The sequence below is a fragment of the Delphinapterus leucas genome, chromosome 15 (genome assembly GCF_059928025.1).
Source record: "Delphinapterus leucas isolate spDelLeu-1000000601 "Yukka" chromosome 15, BTC_Dleu_Yukka2, whole genome shotgun sequence".
NCBI lineage: Eukaryota > Metazoa > Chordata > Mammalia > Artiodactyla > Monodontidae > Delphinapterus > Delphinapterus leucas.
This window is the reverse complement of record NC_143143.1, coordinates 76,099,122-76,126,015: the sequence shown is the minus strand read 5'-3', so window position 1 is coordinate 76,126,015 and position 26,894 is coordinate 76,099,122. Positions and strand designations below refer to the sequence as shown.

General features: G+C 50.3%; 1 protein-coding gene across 4 annotated transcripts in view; it reads left to right on the top strand.

Annotated features, from left to right (window-relative positions):
- The window catches only part of PREX1 (phosphatidylinositol-3,4,5-trisphosphate dependent Rac exchange factor 1), a 194,263-nt gene that overhangs the window by 70,058 nt on the left and 97,311 nt on the right, over positions 1-26,894 (top strand). For 2 of the 4 annotated variants that reach the window (XM_022597750.3, XM_022597747.3), the window contains exons 2-4: positions 8,854-8,925; positions 14,360-14,482; positions 23,229-23,333. In XM_022597750.3, the coding sequence (XP_022453458.1) occupies positions 8,854-8,925; positions 14,360-14,482; positions 23,229-23,333 (300 nt within the window). Of the gene's footprint in view, positions 1-8,853; positions 8,926-10,442; positions 10,479-14,359; positions 14,483-23,228; positions 23,334-26,894 lie in introns of those variants that run through there. The other 2 variants (XM_022597751.3, XM_022597748.3) reach the window with 2 other exon arrangements.

The window sequence follows — 26,894 nt, the reverse complement described above, 5'->3', positions numbered from 1 at the left end:
TTGGGAAAGCTAGTTTTGGGCCAGTGGCTCTGTGCGCCTGGCATAGGCCTGACGAAAGGGGGTGCTTGCGGAGAATGGAGTGGAGAGGTTTTTAATCTCTGCCTGGGTGGTGGTAGTGGCTGCGGGTGGGGGAAGCTCTTATGTTCTGCCCAAGGCCAGCTCCTGGGGGGCTCGGCCAGTATGGGCCCCTTCCTGGGGAGCCTGGTGGTTTCCAGAGTCAACACGGAGAACGAGGGGTGGGCAGCTCAGAGGCCCCACTGCGGAAGGACAGCCTTCTCATCTCACGTGTGTCTGGTTTCGTCTCTGCCGGTGGGCACTCCCCTTTCCACCCGGGGACACATGCCCTCCAGGAGGAAAATGCAGACCAGTCTTCCTGGTGCTGAAGGAGCGATGATTGGGGCGAGAGCCTGGTGCGTGTAGTAACCTCTCCCGTCCAAAATTAAAAAAGGAAACCATACATTTATGTTACAAAATGACTTTTGATTTGAAAGTAGAAATTTGGAAAAAAAACAGAAATGAAGAAAGGAGAAAATTGAAATTACTTCTAATTCCACCCTCAGAGTTAGGTTCCGTGGCTAGTGATAAAACCCAAACAACAGTGCCTTAAATGATGTGGAATTTTCTTTCTTACTGAATTATAGGCTGCCCAGGATAGATATGTTGGCTCCACTGTCATTAGGGACATAAGCTCCTTCTGTATTGCTGCTCCATCTTCTTCAACCCCTGGCTTTTACTTCATGGTATAAGATAGCTGCCTGACCTCCAGGCATCACATTTGCTATCCAAGCAGCAGGAAGGAGGAATAGCAAGAGAGAATCCCTGCCCGTGCCTCCCATCATCTCCAAGGATACTTCCATGATGTCGTATGTAATACATCCACTTATACCTCCCTAGCCCAAACTAAGTAATGGGACCACACCTAGTTGCAAGGGAAGCTGGGAAATACAGTCTTTATTCTAAAATCTGGAAAAGGAGAGACCAGATATTGGGCAACAGCTAGTAATCTTGGCCATACTCTCACACAGTTTAGGGTATTTCATTCCATACTTCTTTTTTCTATGCTTACGTAGAAATAATTTATTTAACCAAAAATGAGACTATATTTCATGTGCTCTTCTGTAACTTGGCTTTTTCCCCCCTAGAGATACATTAACAGTCTTTTTCTGTATCATTATATGGATTTCTGCAAACCATTTTTAGCACGATGTCCTTTTGTCAAGATGGACCATAACTCAACCCCAAGTATTAGAATTTTAAATCAGATACTAAAGTTAAATCTTTTTTTGTTTTTTTTTGCGGTACGCGGGCCCCTCACTGTTGTGGCCTCTCCCGTCGCGGAGCACAGGCTCCGGACGCGCAGGCTCAGCGGCCATGGCTCACGGGCCCAGCCGCTCCGCGGCATGTGGGATCTTCCCGGACCGGGGCACGAACCCGCGTCCCCTGCATCGGCAGGCGGACCCCCAACCACTGCGCCACCAGGGAAGCCCTAAAGTTAAATCTTGATGCCACACGTGAGATTTAGTTTTTCCTGTAGGATAAATGCTCAGAACTTAAGTGGACGGAGCGTAGCACTTGGGCTTTGTAGGAGTCGCTGCGCATCTGGGCGTCTTCCCAAACTCTGGCCTGTGTGTGGCTACTTAGTGCAGGCTCTCAAAAAGCCCCTTCTGCTGTTGTTATTGTTACTTTATTATTATTACTTCGATTCAAGGCTGTTCTATGACACTCTGCTTCCCTGGACCCTGGGCCACCCAGATCACATGGGGGTTTGGGGTCTTCAGGGCACCCCCTTTCCTCTGTCCTTGTTATGGTCTGGGGGCTGCCCTGCCCCACCTCCCCTACTTCTAGCCATTCCCCTGGCCCTCTCAGGTTTCGCCATATGTCTGATGAGGTCACCCCAGCCGAGGCGGGGGTGTCCTTGGGGGCAGGCGGCCCTCTCCTCTCAGTGATCAGGTTGCTGGCATCCGTCTCAGAGAGTACCTTCGAGGCCTCTTTCCCTCCTTTTTATCTCCAGGGAGAGAATTATCCTCCCAAGGCTGTGGCTACAGGTTCCAGACAGATGGAGCCTCCCCAGGGGCACCCCAAAGGGCAGCTGCTACCTGTCTTATGCTTATGTGGTTTGTTGGGTACAGTTACTCACTGCGGATGCATGTTGGAAATGGATTGGAGACTCATCCTCAGGCCAGACTGCCTGGGTTTGAGGCCCAGCTCTGCTACCTACTAGCTGTGTGGCTTTGGGTAATCTCTTCATTACACTGGGCTTCAGTTCCCTCCTCTGTAAAATGGGCACAGTAATAATAGTACCTACCTCCTAGGATTGTTTGAGGAGTAAAACACTTAGAGTAGCACCTGTCACATAATAAGGTCCAAAGGTGTAAGGTATGATAATAATTGCTAAAAAATCTGTTATTATTATTAATATACTTTTCAATTCTGTACCTGTTACTTCTGGAGCCTATTCTGGGGCTCCTTCCTCAGTTTTTCTCCCTCTCTCCCACCTTTCCTCCACATGTTTCTTGAGCACCTACTATGCGTCAGACAGTGTTCTGGATGCAAGGGGACAGCAGTGAACGAAACCATCTTCCACTGTGAGAGGGTGGACACTCTCTGGGGAAGATGTTACCAAACAATCAGATATATACAAAACTTAGCTGATAGGAGCACTGCCAATAGTGATGAATTCTGTGAAGGGTAACAGGGTTCAGACGGCTGTGAGGAGTGAGGCGAGACCCTCCTTTATACGGAGTCCGAGAGGGAGACATCCTTGACGAGGGGGCTCCCCTGCCAGTTGAACATCTTGCAGCGGTGGCTTTATAGGCAGAGAGCTGCAACGGCAAAGGCCTGGGCGGGAGGACAGGGTCAGTGTGTTCAGGAAACAAAAAGGAGCCAGCACGGCTGCACCTGAAAGAGTAAGCCCAAGTGGGGTGGGAAGGGCCATTATCTTACAGGATCTTGTCGGCTATAGAAGGGAGTGGATTGTTTCCTAGGTTTTAGTAAGAGCCACTTCTAAGGCAAGGGTTTCTCTGCATTGGCACTATTGACGTTTGGGGCCAGATACATCTTCGTGGAGGCCGTCCTGGGCATTGTAGGATATTTAGCAGTATCCTTGTCCTCTACCCTTGAGACGCCAGCAGCACCCACATCCCCAATTGTGACAACTAAAAATGTCTTCAGACATTGTCACATCTCTTCTGGGGGATAAAATCAGCCCCCCTGGTCAAGGACCACTGCTCTAAGGCAAAGGGGGGGGCAGGGACAAGGCTGGCCTGGTATCAGGAGACCTGGTTCTGAACTGTGGCTTATCACCAACTTTTTGTTTGAACTCAGACCTGTGTCTCTCACCCTCTGGGTTTCTCAGTCAAGTTGGAGCTCGCTGGACATGGCAAACACACAACTCTGCTACTCTTCTCCTTCCCGTGGCCGTGGCAGACATCACTAATCAATTATGCTGTGTCTTCCTGTTCAGCTCAGAGGTCTGGGGACCGTGAAGGCACTTGGGTTAGGAGCTCTATGAGCAGCCTCTCTGGTCCCCTCCTCCCAAGCAGCAAGCAGGAACCAGACAGTCCTGGGCTCAGGTTCGGCTCTCTTGGTTTCTGGCTGCGTGACTTCTGTTAGGTTACTTCACTTATGAGCCTCAGTTTTTCTCATCTATAGAATGGGACCAAAATAGCTACCCTGAAAGCTGATCATGGGGGTTGCAATGAAGTCATGTCGGGACTTTGCTGGTCTCAGCAAATGTTTGTTGCATGAACGAATGAGAGCATGTGGGTCTTGTTCTGGGTATGGAATGGTGGGAATTCTCGTCCGCAGCTGGTTGGAGTGTAGGTTGGTACATTCACGTTGGAGACCCATTTGTCATTAACTAGTCAAGTTGAACATGTCTCTAATCTACGGCCAACCATTCCATACCTAGGTGTACACTTGGAGGAACTTGCACACCTGTGCTCAGGAGATTTAGGTGCGCCTAGAGGATCTTGAGCACCTGAGCCCCAGTGGGCCTCTTCATCATAGCATCGTTTATAGAGAGAACATTTGAAACAACTTAAACATCTGTGGCCTGGTAGTGGTTCCTTACATCTGCTCAGCAACTTAGTGTGGGGCTCCCCGGAAACAGACCCTGAGACTGATTCAAGGGCGAGCAGTTTCCTTGGGAGTTCGCCCCAGGAAGCACCAATAGCAGAGTCGGGGAGTGAGGCAGGGAAGGGAGGGCAGCTGAGAAAGGTGTATCATCAAGCAGGTGACCAGTGCGGGCCCCTGGGGCCCTCGGGGAAGCAGGCCCTCACGTGCCTCAGTCCTCGTCTGTCTTTGCAGCCTGCTCTGCATGTGAGAGAGGGTCCTCACGCCAAGAGACGCGGGTGCTCGTGGCTGAAGTGGTGCTGGGGCGCACCCCAGGGCTAAGAACCAAGGGAGGTGGGTGGGGTTTGGGCGGCAGGCGTTGCCGAGTGCACGTATTGATGTGGGTAAAGGTGGAAAATGTGATGTTGAGTGAGAAAAAGAAGTTGCTGAAAGGACGTCATTTATAAAAATGTCGTAAGCACGCAGAACGGTGTTCTTCATTGCTCGTCAGTTCACACATGCCTGGTAAGCGGGCGAAGGCATGTGTGGGTGTGAGGACCACATATCCAGGGCAGTGGGTGCCTTGCAGGGTGGGCAGGTGCACAGGTAGCTCACCTCTCTCTGTAGTGCTGCCTTTCTTCCTGTGTCTCCACTGAGGTTTAATATTTACAAGGTACCTGGGTAAAGTGCACGGATCTCAGGTGCACACTGATTAGGCTTTGCATATGCATTTGCCCGTGTAACCGCCACTCAGATCAAGAAGTAGAATATTTCCAGCCCCCGCCCTGAGGGCTTCCTCGTGGCCCTTCCCTGTCTGCACCTCCTCAAGGCTTGATGAATTTCTTTTTGAAAATAGTTTAAAGCAAATTTGACATAATGCTAATAAGATTTGCTGAAACTGGGTAGCGATGCGTTTGTGGGTGTTTGTTAAATTTTCCTCTGTCCTTTTCTGGCTCCTTGACGTATTTCGTCATCATCATAAAGAGAAGAGGCGGACTTGGCCAGATGCAGGGAAGCGGCCCAGGCAGGGGTTGCGGCATGGACACGGCATGGGCAAAGATTCCAAGGCCGGAGGAGAGTTTCAGGCAGCCCTGGAAACCCTGAGAACGGGCTTGTCTCTAAGGGAGGTTTCCAAGATGAGAGCTGCTTTTGGCCGAGTGTTTCAAAGCTGTCAAGGTTTGGACACGGAGTCACCCTGGAGGGTCCCTTTCACCATCCTGCCTGCACAGAGGGCATTGGCGCCGCCTGGAAAAGCCAGTCGTGCCGTGGGCAGCACGGGGGCTGGGCCCAGAGCCCCTGCCTGCCCATTCTTTCCGGGTCACGAGCTGCCCATTATGCCCATCACACCAGCCTGTTTGCGGCTCCTCTGTGGGTGGCCCGAGCCTCGCATTGTCCCAGCACAATAGTGGTGGCCGTGCTCTTGTGGAGAAAGTGGGACAGGAAGCTGTGATCTAGGCCAGCCGAGCTGCGCTCCCAGCTTCCTGCTCTCCCTGGCGGTGCTGGGTGAGGCTGCCTTTGTCGCTCTCCTGTCTGAGGAGGCTGGAGGCTGGACTTCCCGGCAGTATCACAGGCCCTGTTAAAACATCCTCTAGGAACTCCTGTCCCCTGACCCCTCTACCCGTTGTCCTTTAAAGAGAAAGATCATCAGGTTTCCAAGAAGCCCGAGCTGAGGTTCCTGCCATGTGTCGGGCACTGTGTCAGGCAAATTTTATCCTTCCTTTGATATGTGAGGGTTTACTGTGTTCCAGGCACTAGTCTAGGCCCTGGGGGTACAGCTGGGAAGCAGACCCTGCCCTCATGGAGCTCCCATTCACTTTATCCTAGTACATTCTGAAAGGTAGGACGACAGTATTACTATGATCTACGTATTTGCGAAGAGTAAACTGAGACTCAGAGAGGCTAATGCACTTTCCTGAGGTCACACCACACGAAAGAGGAGGAATGCAGTTTAAACCCAAATCATTAGTCTCCAAACCTGGCCTCTGTTGTTGGATTGGGATAAATGCTTCATTCCAGCCATGCTCCCTTCTTATTTTGGTCTTTCCCTTAGGCACTGGTGTAGACTGCTTAATCTTAGTCTTTTTATCTGACAAATGGGCTCTTAATGCAAGATGAGAAGGTGATAAGTGCATGAAGACAAGGAGGACACCCTGGAGGAGGTGACATTTGAGCTAAGGTCTGATGAATGAGAAAAAGCTGTCTCAGGACAGAGCTGGGAGAGAATATCCTTGCAGGTAAGAACAGCATGTGCAAAGGTCCTGAGGTAGGGATGTGCCTGGCAGGTGGAAGGAATAGAGGGGTTGAAGATGTGGCTGAAGATTATTGAGGTGTGGGGTGAGGGTGGAATGCTGGAAGATGAGTTCAAAGAGATTAACTAGTACAGGTCATGGGGACCTGTGGCCGTGGAAAGATGTGGATTTTTTTTTTAAGTGTATTGAGTAGCCATGGAGAGTTTCAAGCCATGGATTGATAGGATCTGATTTACATATTTAAAAGGATCCCTCTGGCTGTGTGTGTGGAGAAAGGAATAGGGATGAGGTGATTGCATTAGTCCAGGCAGGAGGTGTTGGTGACTCGGACCAGGTGGGTGGCTGAGGAGGTGGGGAGAAGTGGTCCAATGTTTAATACATGTTGAAGGTAAAGCTGATAGCATTTGCTGATGGATGGAAATGGAGTGTCAGAGAAAGAGGGGGTTCGAGGATGACATGGGGTGGGGGTTTGGCTGGAGCACTTGGAAGGCAGAGGTGCCATTCCTCAGGCTGGGAAGGGCTTGGTGGTGTGTGGGTTTGGAGGGAAGTTCAGGAACTAGGTTTTGGATGTGTTAATTTGAGATGCCTCTTGGACATCCAGGTGGAGTTGTCGAGTTGTCAGAAATCCACCTAAGTCCAGGCTGGGGATATACACTTGGGCTGCAGGGACTGGTCGAGAACACGCTGTGGTGAGTGTGGACAGAGAGGCAGGGCCACTTTGCTGTGTGTCCCTGACTTTCCTCTCTGTGACCTGCCATGTGGAGCGTCAGCGCACCTCTTCCTAGGAAAGCAGAGTCTGCAGGTGGCCGGCTCCCCATAACATCCATGGATGTCCCTTCTCATGATGGGGAAGAATCCAGCAACCTCCTCTCTGTTGGCCTGCCCCTGCTTCCCTCCCTCCTGGGCTGTCCCTTCCACCTCCCCCAACTCAGAGATCTCCCCTTTGCTCTAAACACCCATGGCAGGGAAGGTGACTGACAGGCCACCATGCCTCATCGTGGCCAGTGGACCGTGAAGTCATTTTCGCAGGGGACTCCATGTGGTCAACCTGGGGACAAGCCCTCGAGTCGGGGCACCCACAGCAGAGTCCGCTGTCAGCGGGGCTGGCCTCAGTCTCCCTCCGATGCTCCCATGTCCTCCTCCCCACCCCCATGTCTGTTCTGTTTCCCCGGCCTGTCCATGGGATCTCTCAGTGGCTTGTCCTCTGCCTGCTCTGTCCCACCCATACCAGTGCCAGGCCGCTGTCGTTGCTCATCAGTGGAGGGGCTGCACCCCTCCACTCTGGTCCCTCCACTTTCATGCCTGACCCCTAAAACCTAGTTCCTCACAAAAGCAGATGGCTCTTTTGCCACCATTTAAAAGCTGGGAGACTTTGCTTTAAAAAAAAATCCTAATTTCTGGTTTCTCTTGGGAAATAAAAAAAAAAACCCAAACCCGGAACATCTGGTGATACTGGGCCTGCTGCCCTCCCACCTGGCCGCACTCGGCGGGGACAAGTAGCCACCCCGCTTCGATGCATGTGAGCTTGCCTGTTCCCCACAGTCCCTGCCAGGCCCCGCCTTTATCGTCTGTCACATCACAGAGGAGGGAAATGATTTCTCCGTTCCAAGACCTTGAAAAAAGTGGCAGAACGACTCTGGTCTGTCCATACAGTAGGATCCTGGGCAGCCATGAAAAGAGAATGAGGGTGCTCCCCATGTAATGATATGGAGAGATCTCTAAGTGGAAAAAGCAGGTGCAGTGCATCTTGTGTATGCTGCTATCTCTTGTTGTGTGAAAAGGGGAAAATAAGAATATATATGTGTGTGTGTGTGTGTGTGTATGTATATGTATATACATAAATATATTTGTGTTTTTTTCCCCAGCTTTATCGAGATACAATTGACATGTAACGCTGTGTAAGTTTAAGGTGTACAGCTTGCTTTAGTACATTTATATATTGCTAAATGATTACCACCATAGTGCAACTTTAAGTATATAATAGAGTATAATTAACCATAATCACTATGCTGTACATTAGATCCCTAGAACTTATTCATCCAATAACTGGAACTTTGTACTCTTTGATCAACCTGTGTATGTTTATTTGGAATGATACATAAGCCACTAGGAGCTGTGGTTCCCATGGGGTATGGGAAGGACTGGATGGATGGGGCCTGTGGTATGGGAGACTTTTCATAGTTTTGACTTTTTATATTTTTGATTTTTGAGCCATGTGGATGGTTATTATTTAGAAGTTAAGTTTTTAAGCAAGAGGAAAAAAAGGAAAATGAATTGTGGTCTGAGAGGGTCCTGCAGGTGATGAAGCAGGTGAGTGCTGCTCATGAGGGCAGGGTTTGTGTTGGCCTCTGCAGAGCCTGGTGGAGCAGATGCTCCATAAGCACATGTTGGCTGAAGGGCAGAGTCGGTTGTTGCTTATTTCCTGCCCACGTCCCTGGATTGTGGTGCCTCCCAGGGCCTAGTTGCCATTTGAACTGGTAACCCTTTTTTCGGGCTACCTCCGGGGGACTGGAGGCGTGGACGCTCACCTCTCCCTACTTCTCTCCTCCAGGCATTCCTGCATCGCATCCGGCAGAACACGGCGGACTCGGTGGAGAAGGGCCTGACGGAGGAGAACGTCAAGGTGTGGACCCGGGGCTGGCCCCTCTCCCGACTGTCCCTGCCGCTGTGTGTGGAGCTGCCCGTTCCTCCCGGGTGATGCTCAGAGCGTGCCCGGGTCCACCCCGAGGGCAGCTGCCTTTGGCCTCCCAGTGGCTTGCTCCCTGCAGCCCCTGGAGGGCTCTGGGTCCCGCAAGCAGACAGTGCTTGGGGGATGTGAGGAGGACTCAGCCTCAGGGCCCCACTCCCCACCTCGAGGCTTTCCCCTTGCTCAATGCAACCAGCCTGTCTTCCAGCCTCCTTATGCCAGGGACCCTGGCTTAGAGCCAGTGGAAAATCCCTTCCCAAGTGCCCCTGGGAGCCTGGCACCTCCATCTGCCCTCCTGGCAGCCCTGGCCCCTGCCCTGCACTGGGTGTTGAGTGTCGAGGCTGGGCGGATAAGTAATTGGGTCCAGGCTAAGTCTTGGCTGTGGCTCTGGGGAATTTTGAAAGGAAGTCAGTAGACCTTCTGTGTGCATGGTGGAGGCCCCAGCGGTCCCTAGGCCTGGCTTTCTAATGTGGCCTCACTCTCTGGGAAGCCACCTCCAGTCCTTGGGGCTCCAGGGCCCTGGTCCTCAGAGAGAGGGGAGACGGGGCAGGGCCGGGGTCAGAGGTGCCAGCATGTACAGCATATAAAGGGCTTGATCAAGCAGGACATCCCCTTGCGTGTGTCCTGGTTAATAAGGATACCGTGTACATTGACAATTCTGAGTCCAGTATTTTGGATAAGAAAGCTGAGGCTTAGAGACGTAAAGAGACCTACACAGGGCCAGTGCATGGCAGGTCCCTGGTAGGGCTGGGATCAAAGCTTTTCATTCATTCTTTGGGCAAATAGTTACTGACTACCTACTGTTTATTAGGTCTGTTTATTACAAACTATTTATTACAACTTAAAAACTATTATAGTTAAAATTTATAATTTATTACAGTTTGAAAAAATTACCTTTTTTATGAGGTATAATTCACACACAGTAAAGGGTACAATCTTAAGTGCAGGCTCCTCTGTGCGCCCCCAGTACATGCCCCCACCCCAAAGATAACCACTGACTTCTAGTGGCATTAATTAGCTTTGCCTGTTCTTGAACTATGTATAAAAATGAGCTCTTTCGTCATGCCCGGCATCTTTTGCTCGCTGTTATGTCTCTGAGATTTGCCCATGTTGTTGTATGTAGCCGGAAGTCATTCTTTTTCATTGCTGTGTAGTATTCTGTAGTATGACTGTGCCACAATTGACTCATTCATTCTCCCGTGGATGGATATGTGTGCAATTTCCAGTTTTTGGCTGTGATGACCGTTCTTGTCTATGTCTTTTGGGGGGACACAGGCTCTAATTTCTTTGGGGTATACACTCAGGTGACAGGTATTTATTTTGAAATTCTGTAGCCATTCCTTGAAGTAAGCATAACAGTAGGATCTATCCTATGTGTCTTTAACATAAGCAGATTTAACCATGTGAGCTGGACAGAAGAAGAGAGAGAAAAATAACCCAACAGTGTGGGTGATTCTTCCAGCCACTTCATGGGACAAGTGTCCCTCAGGGTGAGTTTGAGGAGGACGAAGAGGTACCCTGGCCTTCTGGGACTGCAGCTTTGACGAGTGGCCTCCTGCCCCTTGGCCTTCCCTGCTCACTTTCAGGGCTCTCCCCCTGCAGACTGTCTGGTGCCTCCATAGGGTCCATGGAGTTGGTCTTCATTCCTTGGGACCTTGACTCAAATGTCACCTTCTCAGAGCGGTTGTCCCTGGCCTCCATGTTAATTGATTGATTGATTGATTGATTGATTTTTAATAACATCTTTATTGGAGTATAATTGCTTTACAATGGTGTGTTAGTTTCTGCTTTATAAAAAAGTGAATCAGCTATACATGTACATATAACCCCATATCCCCTCCCTCTTGCATCTCCCTCCCACCCTCCCTATCCCACCCCTCTAGGTGGTCACAAAGCACCGAGCTGATCTCCCTGTGCTATGTAGCTGCTTCCCACTAGGTATCTATTTTACATTTGGTAGTGTAGATATGGCAGTGCTACTCTCTCACTTTGTCCCAGCTTACCCTTCCCCTCCCCGTGTCCTCAAGTCCATTCTCTATGTCTGCGTCATTATTCCTGTCCTACCCCTAGGTTCATCAGAACCATTTTTTCCACATATATGTGTTAGCATACAGTATTTGTTTTTCTCTTTCTGACCTACTTCACTCTGTATGACAGACTCTAGGTCCATCCACCTCACTACAAATAACTCAGTTTCATTTCTTTTTATGTCTGAGTAATATTCCATTGTATGTATGTGTCACATCTTCTTTATCCATTCATCTGTCGATGGACACTTAGGTTGCTTCCATGTCCTGGCTATTGTAAATAGAGCTGCAATGAACATTGTGGTACATGACTTTTTTTGAATTATGGTTTTCTCAGGGTATATGCCCAGTAGTGGGATTGCTGGGTCGTATGGTAGTTCTATTTGTAGTTTTTTAAGGAACCTCCATACTGTTCTCCATAGTGGCTGTATCAGTTTGCATTCTCACCAACAGTGCAAGAGGGTTCCCTTTTCTCCACACCCTCTCCAGCATTTATTGTTTGTAGATTTTTTGATGATGGCCAATCTGACCAGTGTGAGGTGATATCTCATTGTGGTTTTGATATGCATTTCTCTAATGATTAGTGATGTTGAGCATCCTTTCATGTGTTTGTTGGCAACCTGTATATCTTCTTTGGAGAAATGTCTCTTTAGGTCTTCTGCCCATTTTTGGATTGGGTTGTTTGTTTTTTTGATATTGAGCTGCATGAGCTGCTTGTATATTTTGGAGATTAATCCTTTGTCAGTTGCTTCGTTTGCAAATATTTTCTCCCATTCTGAGGGTTGTCTTTTTGTCTTGTTTATGGTTTCCTTTGCTGTGCAAAAGCTTTTAAGTTTCATTAGGTCCCATTTGTTTATTTTTGTTTTTATTTCCATTTCTCTAGGAGGTGGGTCAAAAAGGATCTTGCTGTGATTTATGTCATAGAGCGTTCTGCCTATGTTTTCCTCTAAGAGTTAGGTAGCGTCTGGCCTTACATTTTTGGCCTCCGTGTTTAAATGTCCAAATTCTTCCTCCTGCTCCACCCTGGGACTCCCTTCCTGTTTTATGTTTGTCTTTAGTGCTTCTTTTCACCTAGAAAACTATAGTTATTTGTTGGTTGTCTGTCCTCTTCCAGTAGAATGTCACCTCCATGGAGGCAGGCACGTCGTTGTTCCCTGTTGTGTCCCCAGGGCCTGGCACACAGTAGGGGCTCAGCTAGTACTTGCTGAATGAATGAATGGTGAGAAACCCTAGAGGGAACCGTAGCCCTAGCGACACTGGTGACCCCTGGCTGCCAGCTGCTGTGGGTGGTGAGTGGGGGGTTGGGTGGGAGAGGGACTCTGTACCATATTTATTTTACTGTTTTGATTTTTGAACCCTGTGAATGCCTTCTTCAAAATTAAATTTAAAATGCACCTGTTTAGGGAATTCCCTGGTGGTCCAGTAGTTAGGAATCGGCGCTTTCACTGCCAGGGCCTGGGTTTGATCCCTGGTTGGGGAACTGAGATTCTGCAAGCCACAGCGTGTGGCCAAATTAAAAAGAAAAAATGCACCTATTTAAAAAAAAAACAAAACAGAAAAAGTAATTCATGCAGTTCAAAGGGCCTTAAGTCAGTGAAAATCTCCCCTAGTTCTTCTCCTTAGAGGCCCTGACGGTTAGCAGCTTGTGTTATTGTCCAGGGGGGTCTCTGCTTCTGCCAACATAGGAGTGGCCTTTGCGTGTGTTATTTTACACAAATGGAGCCATATTGGAATCGCATGTGGCACCATGATTCCCCTCCTCCCCCCCGCAGTATATATCAAGGATCATTCCAGGGCTCCAGATCCATTTCTACAGACCTGCAGATTCTTTTCACAGGCTCAAAGTATTTCAGGATATGGCATGTATTTAAATATAGCCAATCCCCTTTATTTAACTGTTTGACGAGTCCCCATTAATGGATATTTGGCTTTTGTCTAATCTTTTACTAGTGCACATAAGGCTGCAGTATATGGTCTTGGCCATCCACCCAGTGCTCAACCTGGGTGCAATGAACAAGTTGGGCTGGACGATTCTTTGCCATGGGGGCTGTCCTGTGTATTATAGGATGTGTAGTGGCATCGCTGGCCTCTACCTATGAGACACCGGTAGGATCCTTCTCCCCAGTTTGTGACAACTGAAAATGTCCCCAAACATTGGCAGATGTCCCCTGGGAGGCAAAACTAGCCCTGGTTGGAAATGACTGGTCAAGAGGTTAAATTCTGAAATGTACAATTGTGGATCAGATTGTGCATTTCAAACTTTATAGGTTCCTGTGGGGAAACAGGCACTGATATATTGTTTGTGAGAGTTTAAATGGCACATTTGGAACATCCTTCCCTATTGTATTTTCTGCTATCAGGTCATTTTAATAGGTGCCTGGAAGTACCCTCGTTGTTTTTAAAAATCAGTCCTACGTGTATGCATATGGCTGATTCACTTCGCTGTACGGCAGAAAGTAACACAACCTTGGAAAGCAATTATACTCCAATAATAAAAAAAATCAGTCTTATGGTTGGACATACCAGGTGTGTCTGGCCGTGATGAAGATTGTGATGGATGTCTTGGTATATATTCCTCTGCAGGCTGAGTGTGAAGTTCAGTTCCGCTGCTTCACTGGCCCACGTGACCTTGGGAATGTTAATCCTCTTCTCTGAGCGTCAGTTCTTCCTCTGTGAATTGGGGATGATAATAGCTCCTGCCTCGTGGAGTTATAGTGAGGATTAGATGCCATAAGTGCATATAAAGTTACTGGTACAGGATTAGGCATTAATCCTGTTTAGTAAACGTTGGCAGTATTTTTGTTAGTATCATGATTTCTGTTAGCTCCAGCGTATGAGACTGCCCGTTTTCCTACACCCTCCTCGCCTGCACCGGGGGATTATGTATTTTTTTAAAAAGATTTATTTATTTATTTATTTAATGTATTTTTGGCTGTGTCCAGTCCTGGTTGCGGCACGTGGGATCTTCGTTGAGGCATACAGGATCTTTTGTTGTGGTGCGTGGGCTTCTCTCTAGTTGTGGCGTGCAGGCTGGGCGGGTGGGCTCTGTAGCCGTGGCACGCGAGTTCCAGAGCGCGTGGGCTCTGTAGTTTGCGGCACACAGACTCTCTAGTAGAGGTGTGAGAGCTCAGTAGCTGTGGCACATGGGCTTAGTTGCCCTGCGGCATGTGGGATCTTAGTTCCCTGACCAGGGATCAAACCCACGTCCCCTGCATTGCAAGGTGGATTCTTCACCACTGGACCACGAGGGAAGTCCCTATGTATTTTTTTTTTTTTTATGCTTCATTTTGGCCTCCTCTACGCCTCGATTAATGTTCTCCTTGGGCCTCATTTTTCCCTCGCAGATCCTGTTCTCAAACATTGAAGACATCCTGGAAGTTCATAAGGATTTCCTGGCTGCCTTGGAGTTTTGTTTACATCCGGAGCCTCAGTCTCAGCATGAACTTGGGAATGTTTTCTTAAAATTCGTGAGTACGATGCCCCAGCCCCTACCAGAGCCTGCAGCTTTTGGGGAGTGGGCTTCTCCCCCGGGTCCCCATTCCATCCACCCTTGGCTAGCTTCGTCTGCAGGTCTATCTGGGAGGGGGAGAGGCAGGTGGGCAGGTGGGTCCAGCCTCCACCCCGGGAACACTGGGCAGAGGGTTGGACCCAGCAGACTGGGGCTCTTTTTAGTTGGCTCTCCCTCCCTTTAATGTTATGTAGAGTGTGGTCCCCTTTTCCTCAGAGCTCTTTGCTGAATGACTGCGTCCTGGGGCTCCTCCTGGCCTGGCCTGGCGGGGCCCCTCTGCTGCAGCATGACCAAGAGGGTGGACTCGGGTCAGACACACCTGCATTTGAGTCCCGGTCTGGCCACCCACTGGCCACCGAGGGTGTCTGACCCTTGGGTGCCCCCTTGGACTGCTGGACAGGGAGACTGATCCTTGTTGTAATAGCCACTCTCTTCCCAAGTCACTTAGAATTGTGAGGGGACAGCTGGAGGAAGGGGGGCAGCCTAGCCCACAGGAGGCAACTGCTTTTCTCTACCTGTGCTGCGTGGGACCCTCCCCACTGGGAGGAAACCCGCACTGGCCTCACGGGCATGAGGCCTGGGCCAGATTCCAGTTCTCTCTGAGCCTCAGTTTCCTCCTCAGATGGAGCAGTAGGGATAATGGTGCCTCCTTGGGTTGATGGAAGGACTCAAAGAGGTAAAGCAACAAAGTGTGTAGCCAAGAGCAGCAGTTCTCAACCAGGGGGTTATTTTGCCCCCAGGGGACATTTGGCCACATCTGGAGACATTTTTGGTTGCCACAGCTTGGGGAGGGGGCCATGCTACTGGCTTCTAGTGCGTGGAGGCCAGCGATGCTACCAAATAGCCCATAATGTGCAGGACGGTCCCCACAGCAGAGGATTATCCGACCTCAAGTGTCAGCGGTGCTGAGATGAGAGACCTGGGCCTGGAGCAAGCACTCGGTCCATGTCGGTGCTTACTTTCGTTGTCATTGTCATCGTTACTAACTCCCTTCTCCAGGGAATCACATCTGTGTGGTCTGAGATTAGCATGGCAGAGCTGGGCTGCTCGTGGGCTGTGTCATCCTTGGCAAGTTGTTTTAACTTGTCTGTGCCGCGGTGTCCTCACCTGTAAAATGGGTAAAAAACTAGACCTGACCCTTGATGTCCTTGAGGATCGAGTGAGCTAATACAAGGAAGGAGAGGGCTCCGAACAGCTCCTGGCGCACAGTAAGTGCTCACTAAACGTTGGCTATTAGCTCTTCACGTGGCCACCATTCCTCAGCGTTTGAAATAGGATGAATGTGAGAGCAGACGGGTGAGATGGGCACTAATGGAGGGCGTGGTGCAGGGCAGGGATGTGATCTGCTTTGCATTTAAAGGGCTGCTGCTGGGGAAGTGGGGAGACCAGGAAGAGGTCACTGCACGTCTGAGATGATGGTGCCCATCGGCCAGGGTGGTAGCCGTGCATGTGGTGAGAGGGGCTAGTGGCAGTACTGGTTAAGGACACATCTTGTTTTTTTTTCTCTTCCCGAGCCGCGAGGCTGGCAGGATCTTAGTTTCCCAACCAAGGATTGAACCCAGGCCCTAGCAGTGAAAGCACCGAGTCCTAACCACTGGACCGCCAGGGAATTCCCCAGGACAAGTATCTTGAATAGGAAAATAGAAAAGATGGGAGGGACAGTCTTCCCTTTGGGTTCAGAGGAAGGAGTGAGCCCCTATTTCTCTGGAGCCAGGCTGCTTAGGTTCCATTCCCTGTTCCATCACTGAAAAGCTGAGTGACCTTGGGCAAGTGACTTCACCTCTCCAGGCCTCAGTCTCCAACTCTGTAAAATGGGAGTAATGATAGTACCTGCTGTATGGTGCTGTCATGAGGATGAAATGAGTTAATTCGAGTAAAGCAGTGAGATCTGGCCTGGCTCCGAGCTGGTGCTGCATGAGTGTCAGCAATGGGTGTTATTCCAGCTGGGGCACCAAGGAAGGCTTTTGGGAGGTGGTGGCATAGTTGGGGATGCCCGTGACGTGATGACATCTGAGCTGAAAGTGGAATAGTCCATACTTTAGACGAAGTGGGGGAGGGGTCCTCAGGGTGCATTTTCCAGCTTGCCAATAACTCCAGGCCCCATGTGTCCCCCGACTTCTCTGCCTGAGCCGCAGAGGTGTGGTAAGCAGGTTTAGCGCACTGGCCAGTGAGGGTCTCCAGCTCCTGAGTCCCTACTTGGGCTAATTTGCTCAGAGATGCAGGGGACGGCTGGAGGAAGGAAGGTGGGGATTTTAGAGCCCAGGAGACAGCCTCTTTTCCATACCCTCTGCTGCGCTGCCCGGAACCCTCCTCATGTAGCCTCATCAAACTGGACATCTGTGAGGGCAGTGCCTACCCTCAGAATCCTGATGTGCCTACGGTGGATGTTCAGGCCTTTGTGGGGAGTCAAAAAAACTTATTTAAAAGGGTAATTTGCATCATTATTGGACGTGGAAAATGAGTGTCTCTTGCTATTAAAAATAAATGCAATAGAAACCAAGCTGTGTTACAGCATTCCGTCTAGAAACTCTTGCCCACCTGAGTCTCTGAGCCTGAGACCTGCGCTGGGTTTGATCAAAAGGAAGATGAACGGTGTCAGACTGGCTTTGGTGTCACAGCACACCTTGCTGAGACCCTTCCTTGAGGTAATTGGAACAGCTGAAAAAGGAGTCAGCTTTCTCCACGTATGATTCAGTGTTTTTAATTTAAAGTCATCTTTTTCATTTAACATTTGCAATCATCACCCCGCTCCCCCCAGGCTCATGGCAGACGGTGCTGAGTTCTTTTTAAAAGCGGCCACTGCTGTAGGCTGGTTTCCAGGAGCTGGAGGCCTGCGTACAGGTGGCCTGTTGGAAGCAGCTGAAGAAGGTTGCACAGTCTCCACCTGGCCTGACCCCACCTGGGGTTGGGGGAGCTCTGGAGCTGGCGTGCCTCTTCCTTCAGGTCGTCCTGAATTGCCATGAGGCGGCGGGGCCTTTGCCACCCCCATTGGACATGGGCTGTCCCGGGGAGTGGGTGGACAGCCTCGGGCCAGCCAGGCAGCTGTCTCAGGCTGAGGACGGTCCCTGGGGAGGGACTCACGGATAGGACACACTCACCACAGCATCCCCCGACAGCCCCAAAGGGAGGGGGCACCAGGGCCAGCCAGACAGCATCGGGGTTGTAAGGTGGTGACTGGGAACAGAGCTCTGTGGACAGGCTCTCCAGGAGAGGAGGGGGCACATCAGACCCTGTGAGGGGCCCTGGCTTACAGACCAGCCCACCGCTGCTGCCCAGTCAGTGGACAGTGGGGGACTCCCTCACACCCTCACCCCCAAACCCAACCACTAACTACTGAGGTGATTGCAAACTAGCACTCAGTGAACCTTTTCTTTGTGCTGGGTGCTGGTCTGAGTGCTTTACGTATATTAATTCATTACAACGTCACAACAACCTTTAACAATGGGTGCTGTTATTATACCCACTCTACAGATGAGGAAACTGAGGCCCAGAGAGGGTAAGTCAGTGCGCAAGCTTACCCAGGCAGTGAGTGTTGGAGCCAGGATTTGAGCCAATGTCGTCTGACTCCTGGACTTGTGTTTCTCACCGTCTTACATGATAAAGTCCCTTTATATCATTATTAAGCACCTACTGTGCACCAGGCACTGTACTTGGCCCTGAGGATGGTGCCCTAAATAAGACAGATTTGCTTTTTGCTGCCATGAGGCTCCATGAGGAGGGTTAGTCAGTTGACAGAGGAGGTCGTTTCAGATGTGGACGTGGGTTTGTGAAGAATATAAAATGCAGATGTGAGGAGTGACTCTCCTTGAGGTTGTCTGAAGTTGGGAAGTCAGGGACAGGGTTGCTAGATTGAGCAAATAACAACACCCAGAATGGTGGGTGTTTGGATGAATTTGGATTTCAGGTAAGCGACAAATAATATTTTAGCATAAGTATGTCTCATACAATGTTTGGGACATACTTCTACTGAAACACGATTTGTTGTTTATCTGACATGAGCACTCAGCTGAGTGTCTTGTGTTTTATCTGGCGATCCTGGTCAGGGAAGGCTTCTGTGAGGTGGTGACGTAGGGGATCTTGGAGAAGGATATTCCACATGGAGAGGAAGCCAGGGCAGGGGCCCTGGATGGAGCAGGCTTGGTCCACTGGAGGAAGGCAGGGAGGCCAGAGTGGTTGGAGCGGAGTCAGTGATGGAGCGAATCCAGGGATGTCATGGGGGGCCCTGTCCTGCAGGGACTGCATTATGAGAGTTGGAGGGTTTAGCAAGAATTGGTGTGGTCTGTGTTAGGTTTTAGCCTCTTCACCCCACAGCTGTGTGGACAGGCGGAAGATAGCTTGCGGAAAGTGACCTGAATCTCATACTCCCCTCCCCACCAGAGAGGTCTACGTGGCCAGCTCCTTCCCTTCTCCAAGTCTCAGTCGTTGTGGGTGTGAAATGAGTGGTTGGGAGCAGATGGTCTCCGTGGAGCTAGTGTCACCCCCTGGGTACTGTGGACGGCAGCCACCACTTCTGACAATCCTCGAGCTCTCTCTGGGGGCTAGAGCCTCTCCCCCAGCTGTCCCCAGCTGGCAGCTGTCCTCTTCTCTTCCCTCACAGCCCAAATCCATGGCCACACGCCCCCCATCCCCATGTCTGTGTGTGCACAATGGTTTGTCCATTTCCTCCAAGCCAAACAAGCAAAGCCCCACGGGGCGTCCCTAGGAGGAAATTGAACGCTTGGCCTCTTAGCTGTCAAGGGTAGTATTTCCACATTTGCTGCATCTTCGGCCTGCGATGCAGCTGGGGTTGAGCTCAATGAAAGGAGATGGGAGTGATGAAACTCGGCATGGTTTTGAAGAGGGGTGTTGTCATTTACTAAACTTAACTTCTCCAAGTCTCAAGCCTTCTCCCCTGCCCTTTTCACAGGCTGAAGGAGAGGATGACATTGCACAGTGTGTCAGAGAAGGGGCTCAGGGAATGAGGAATGACAAACCTGTGGCGATCTTATGACTTATTCCCCTCTCCTGCATCCGTGGCAGACATTGCTAGTCAATCACAGCATTCTCCATGGGGTTCCAGAATTCTTCTCACTAGTGTTCCAGACAGCAGTACTTATTGATTGGGGTTGGCATGTGAGAATGAACAGATTTGGCTGTCCTTCTTGGTCCAAGCCCTTCATGGTACAGATGGAGATGAACAGGGAGACGGTCATCACACCAGACTTGGGTCCATGTTTTTCATTTTCTTCCCCTTTTAGAGTGTGCATATATTAGTACTGTCTTCACTGCGAGTGACAAAAACAACTCAAGTAGGCTTAAAAAAAAAAGGACTTTATTGGCTCCTACAAATGAACTATTCAGGGTGTGTTGACATCAGGTATAGCTGAATCCAGGACCCCATATGATGTTTTCAAAACTTGGTTTTTCTTTATCTCTAGGCTCTGCTTTCCTCTGTTTCGGCTTAATTCTTAGCGTGGTGGCAGAGGTGACCCTCAGCAGTTTCAGGGTGACAGTCAGCTAGCTTAGTAACAAAAGTTCAAAGAGAGCTTCTCTTCACAGCAGTTCCAACCTGAGTCCTTAAGGGCTCTCACTGGCCCAGTTTGGGTCGCATGGCCATTGCTGCCAGGACCGGGAGCTCTTTGATTGGTTTGGCCTGGGTCACACGCTCACGCATGGTGCCTGGGAGTGGAGTGGAGTCAGTGGGGTCAGAGTGTAGGAGGCAGATTCCCCAGGGGAAAAACTGGGGGCTGTGACCAGAACAAGGGGGAATGGATGCTGGGTGGGTGAAACAACACACGGGCCAGCGAAAAGCTGAGGCTGCATTGCAGTGCACCAGGGTTGTCCGGAAGAAACGTGGGGCTGGTGTGAGGGTCTCGGGCACCACTCAATTCCTCCCTCTGCTCTCTTGCTTCATTCATCAAATAGTCACGAGGCCTGCACTCTGTCTGGGACTTCAGTCCCCCCTGGCCATAGCCGTGACCTCATCAGTTTGCAAAGCCTGCCTCCGTGGAGCTCATGGTCCAGGGTGTGGTTGTGGGGAGGTGGACAGTGCAAGGATGAGAAATCAGATATACCGGGAAGCGAGAGCCACCCCAGTCCTCAAAATCTGCCTGGTGCCTTCCCTGGTGGCCTTCCCCAGACCTAAGAGTCCACTCAGCTCCCTTCCTCCTGACTCTGCCTGTCTCTTTTTTACCATCAAATCCTACCCATCCGGGCTTCCCTGGTGGCGCAGTGGTTGAGAATCCGCCTGCCAATGCAGGGGACACGGGTTCGTGCCCCAGTCTGGGAAGATCCCACGTGCCGCGGAGCGGCTGGGCCCGTGAGCCATGGCCCATGAGCCTGCGCGTCCGGAGCCTGTGCTCCGCAACGGGAGAGGCCACAACAGTGAGAGGCCCGCGTACCGCAAACAAAACCAAACAAAACCTACCCATCCACTGTCCCACCTGTCCTAGATGGATTCACCAAGGGGATGATGAATTTGCTGAAATAGTAACCATGGTAGTAACAGCAACATCGACAACAGCAATAACAATAGCGGCTAAAAGTTCAGGAGCCCTTACTATGCACTGTTTTACACGTTTACTGTGAATTCACCTGATAACCCTCACAGCGACCTTATGACGGGGAGACCATGGCTGTCTGTAATTTGTAGGCACGAATGCAGAGGCTCTGAAGCATCGCATGCCTTGCCCGAGGTGCAGAGCCGGCGGGCGGGGGTCGGGCTGTGAACCTGGACTTGCACTTATGAGGCTGATGCTGACCATAGCCATGGGGGCGTCGGTGTCTTATCTGGGAGCTGTGCTAATAGCAGGGCCTCTAGGCTCTTGGCTGCAGAGCCGGACATCAGCGTGCGGGTTAAGAGAGGTCGGATCCTCCTTCTGCCACTTCGCTAGGTGTGAGACCCTGGGCTCATGACCTTTCACTGGTTTCCCACGTGTGAATGGGTTGGATACCGTGATGACCGGGTCAGGTTACTGTGAGGTGGAGTGAGTCTACCCGCACGCATTCCAGGAGAGCAGAGGGTGGCGTGTCCTAACTGCTCAGTACATACTACGTGTTGGCCGTCGGCTCTGGCTGTGGACACTTCGCTGCTCAGGGCATCTGCTCAGATGGTGTACACGGAGCCCCAGGGGGAGCTGGGCCGGGTTGGGGTGGCTTACTGATTCTGAAACCCATTCTCTCTCCTCGTTGGTTTCCTCTTTCCTGCAGCCACCCACCGGCAGGATGACTGGGGGCTTGTGCAGAAGCAAGATGAGCTGCTTACTTTGCAGACCCACCTTTTCCTTCCTTAGCTTCTTGGGGTCTCCTGGCCACCCCCCAGCCCAAGGTCAAGGCCCTTCAGCCACCTTCAGCCCTTCCTGTCCTGCAGCCTTCCCCAGGACATCCTTGTTTGGGGTTTGGTGGGTTGGAAGGAGGTGTTCTGTGAGCCTTTGGGAACTGAGTATGCTCAGTGGAGAGCTTCCTGCTAACTAAGACGGCTCCTGTCCCTTTCAGTCCCGGAAACCCTGACTGACGGTTACAGACCTGGTGACTCACAGGTGACCTCTAGGCTGGAAAGAGTCCAGCTTTGGGCTCAGGGGTATCTGGTGGTCAAGAGAACTATCCCCCTGCCTCAGCAGTGCCACTGCTGTGTGGCAGTGACCAGAGATCTACTTGTTCCCCCCAATTCCCGAGTCTTATTTAGACTCTTCTGGTTCATATATACAGGGCATTGCACCTAGTAGGTGTGTAGAGTTCATTCATTTAGTAAGTATTTATTGAGGGCCTACTGTGTGCCAGGCATTGTGCTAGGACCTGGGGACACCTCAGTGAACAAGAGGATGTGGTCGCTGCCTTCAGGGAGCCGACTGCCAAGTGGGAAAAGACAGGTGATGAACAGATAATCTGGATAATTCCAGACTGTGAGAATGCTATAAAGAAAATGAAGACGGGGTGGGGGGATGATAGAGTACACCTGAGTGGCCACTTTGGCTAGGGGTCATTTGAGGAGGTGGCATTTGAGTTGAGACCCGAATGCTGGGGAGTAGCCAGGCTTTGGGCAAAAGTGTTCCAGGTAGAAAGAACAGCAAGAGCAAAGGCCCTGAGGTAGGAACAGGCTTGGCAAGTTCAAGGAGCAGATAGAAGGCCAGTGAGATGAGATCAGAGAAACTCAGGGTCACATTGCCTGGCCCTTGAAAGGTATAATAAAGTGTTGGATTTCATTCCTAGTGTAATAGAACACCACTGGAGGGTTTTAAGCAGTGGGGTGACACAATCTGACTTGTGTGTTGATTCTAAAGACATTTATTGAGCACTTCTTGTATGCTGAAACCTCACCTATTAAATCATTTAATTTCAGTAACAATCCCATGAGTTAGGGACTATAATTAACTCCACCTTAACAGATGAGGAAACCAAGGTCAGGTAACTTGCCCAAGTTCACAGCTGGAAATGCACAGCCAGGGTTCAAGCCCAGGCTGCCTGGCTTGAGTCTGTGTACTTGACCCTGGGCCCTGCTGCTTCCTGAGAGGTTACTGGGTGCAGAACTGGGGCAAGAGTGGAGGCTGAGAGGCCTGTAGTGAGTGGGAGCGACTTCATGTGAAATCCCGCCTGCTGGGTATGTCTCAGGGTCAGGGTGTGGGGTAGGCCTTTCCTCCCAGGCCTGCTGGCCCAGCTGTCCATACATCTCAGAGCGTCTGCCTTCCTGCCATGACCTGTCTCCCACAGGCTCTGTCCTTGTCTTGCAGAAGGACAAGTTCTGCGTATATGAAGAATATTGCAGCAACCACGAGAAGGCCCTGCGTCTGCTTGTGGAGCTGAACAAGATCCCCACCGTGCGGGCCTTCCTTTTGGTGAGTTAACCATTGCCCCTGCTTCTCCCTTCCTCTCTGCCTCAGCCTTGCGAATCCACACAGACCCATGGTACCTGATCCCTTCCTCAGCTAGGGCAGTCTGTGTACAGCAGGTATCGCAAACGTTTTCTGTAAAGGGCTAGATAGTGAATAATTTTTGCCTTTTTGCATCATACAGCCCTGTCATCACGACTCTACTCTGCTGCTGTAGCATGAAAACAGCCATAAGTAATATGTAAGAAATGAGCATGGCTGTATTCCAATAAAACTTTATTTATAAAAATAGGCATAGAGGGCTGGATTGGCTCTAGGGCCAAATTTGCCAATTCCTGTTTAAAGTAATGATCCTGATAACAATTAATAATTGTATTCAATATTATTAGTATTATTTAATTATAAGTGAAAGAAAATCAGGTTAAAATTGGCTTAAGGAAAAAAAAAAGATTTACTGGTTCACTTTCTTTGGAAAGACCTGAGAGAGCTTCAGGTACAGCAGAATCTGGGTGTTCCAGTGACATCATCAGGAGTGTGTCTCTTGGTTCTGCTTTTCTCACCTTGGCTCCATTCCCAGGCAGGCTCTCCGCATGTGGTGGCAACGTAGCCTCCAGTGGCTCCACGCTTATACCTCTCATAGCCGAGCAACTCCAGGATAAAGAGGGCTCCTCTTTTCTAATGGTAACAACAAAAATTCTGGGTCTGATGCTCATTGGCTCAGCTGGGCTCAAGACCATATCCGTGAACCAGTTGCTGTAGACAGAGGGATTGGCTGGTGCTCGGATTGGTCACTTCTCGAGCTGGAGGGTGGGGTCAACTCCATTCATACTACAGGCCCTAAGGCTGTGGATGGATTCCTAAAGGATGTTGGTTTGCACTTGTGGAAGTAAGTTGGGAATGGATGTTGGTCAGGCAAAACCACAGACACCCATGATGGTCTTTCCTACAATCGCACCATTCACTTGTGTATAAAACGGGTTCTCATTTGTGATCTCCTTGGAGCTTTACCAGCCGCTGTCTGTTGTGTATGAGTTGAGGTATTCATTTGTCTGCCTTACAGACATCCCAAGTAACAGTGGTCTAAACAAGGTAGACATTTATTTCTCTCCCATGTTAAGAACGTGGAAGTAGGCAGTCTGGGGGTGGTATGGGGGTCCCAGTGTCAGGGGCCAGTGCCCTAGTATGTGCCCTCATCGATATGGTCTAAGACGACTTCTCACCACTTCCACACTCCAGGTGGTGGGATGCAGGAAGGGTGGGAAGGAGGGCCTGCCCCTCCCCTTTTAAGGGCACAGTAGGAAGCTGCACACATCTGCTCACATCCCATTGGCCAGAACTTAGTCACGTGGCCACACCTAGCTGCAAGGGAGGCTGGGAAATGTAGGCTTTATTCTGGGCAGCCCTGTGCCCAGCTGAAAATTCTGTCGCTTTGGAAGAAGAATACATTCAGGGACACCGCATAGCCTTTGCCACAGGTGGTTTTGACGACTCCAAAATATTAAGTGACTTCCTGAGAGTACATACTTGAAAAGTGATCGAGCTTCTCATGGGTTCCAGTCTTCCTCTTTCGCCTCCAAATTCCCTGCTCATTCAGTCACAGACCACCCACCCCCTGAGCCCCCATGCTGTTTTATTTCCCAGTGGCACACACAGAATTCAGCACACAAAAGTAGAAGAGTTAACTGCCATGGCATGAGGAGTCTTAACCGTGTGCCCAGAGAGCCAAACTATATAGTACAATTCTTAATTGCACTTCTCCCTAATGCACAGTCTCCAAGAAAATACTTCCAGGATCTTGATTCAGAATGTGTGTTTCCTTCACCAGTGAGTTCGTGTTGCTTGGCCCACTTCCAGTGAGCATCTGAGGCAGGGGAGCTTGGCCAGCTGATCGCCACCTTTGTCTCAAGCGTCTTAGGTGTTCAGGACTGGCGCATTTTGTTGTTGGTATCTGCATCTTTACACTTCTGGCTTTTCACTTATAGTCGTAAGAGTCTGGGCACAAAGCAAAGATAAGTCAGGTAGTGTAAGGTCACACACGTGGCCACGTTTCTGTGGTTGGCCCGGGACTTTGAGGCAGCACCGCTCTGCAGTGGTCCTTCTGCCCAGGCTTGGGCTCCCTGAGTCCCACTGTCTGGACTCGGCTGTGTCTTGGGAGGCAGGAAGATGCCCAGGAGGTGTTTGCAGGGGTGCGGGAAGGAAGCGCTTCACTTCTTCTTTTTTCCTTCCTCTCTCTCCTGCAGTCTTCCTGGTAGGCCAGGCTGCCCTTTTCCTGGCAGCAGCTGGGCTGGGCCAGATTGGGCAGGGGGAGGAGGTGTGGGGTGCCAGCACACACGCCATCTGTCTCCCTCCTTGCTGGCATCTCCCAGCTTCTGGCCACCTGCAGAAGAGCCGTCTCGGGTGTATTATGGGATGTTAAGGCATTGGGAACAGACACAATCTGGCTTTCCATTCATGAGGTACTGTACACTACAGAGAGATGGGGCGGGGACTTTGTCTTTCTGTGCCTCAATTTCTTGTCTATAAAATGGGGATAATTGATTCATTTATTCATTCAACAGCTTTGTTTTGAGCACCTACCAAGTGGTAGGGATCGTTCTAAGTACTGGCGATATAACAGTGACCAAGGCAAGAAAAGTCCCTGCTCTCATGCGGTGGCCATTCTCGTAGGGGGGACTTCCATGGTATGTCTCATGGCATTTCGTTCTCTGCAGGAAATAAAGTGAGTTAAGGATGGCAGGAGATTTGAGCAAGTTTGGGTGGTGGCTGCTATTTTAGATGGCTCTTTGGGAACACAGTGTCTTAGGTGACATTCAAGCAGAGACCTGGATAAAGTTAAGTGAGAGAGGCAAGGAGTATCTGGAGGGAAAGCATTCTAGGTAGAGGACCTGCGAGTGCAAAGGTCCTGAGGTCCTACTGTGTTTGAGGAATAGCAAGAAGGCCAGGGTGGCTGGATTGGAGAGTGTGAGAGGAAAAGTAGAAGGACATGGGGTCAGGAAGATTGAAAGAGGCCATATAATGAAGGAGCATTTAGACAATGGGACGAATCTGAGAGTTTTAGAAAGCTTTGTTATTGCCCCGTAGCACACTTGTGATGCGTGTACTCACAGCATAATGCATATTCGCATATTTGTGCACCCATGGAACCACCCCCGAGATCAAGATTTAGAACAGTCCACTCCAGAAGGTTCACTCCAGAAGGTTCCCTGTGCCCTTTCCCAGGCATGCCCCTCTGTGCAGCCAGAGGTAACCTCTATGCCGATTTCTCTCACTAAAGGTTAGGTTTGCCTGTTCTAGAATGTTTCACGAATGGAATCACACAGGAGGCTTTTGTGTCTGCCTTCTTTCGCTCAACATAATGTCTGTGAGGTTCGTCCAGGTTGGAGCATGTGGCAGTACTTTCAATAGAATATTCAATTTTAGTCTGAGTGGGATGGCAAACTGTGGGATGGTTTCGAGCAGAGGAATGATGTGAACCAATTTGCATTTTGAGCGGCTCCCCTTGGCCGTGTGAGGGTAAGAGCAAGGAGACCAGGGTGGAGGCTTGTGTGAGTTTCCCAGGGCTGCTGT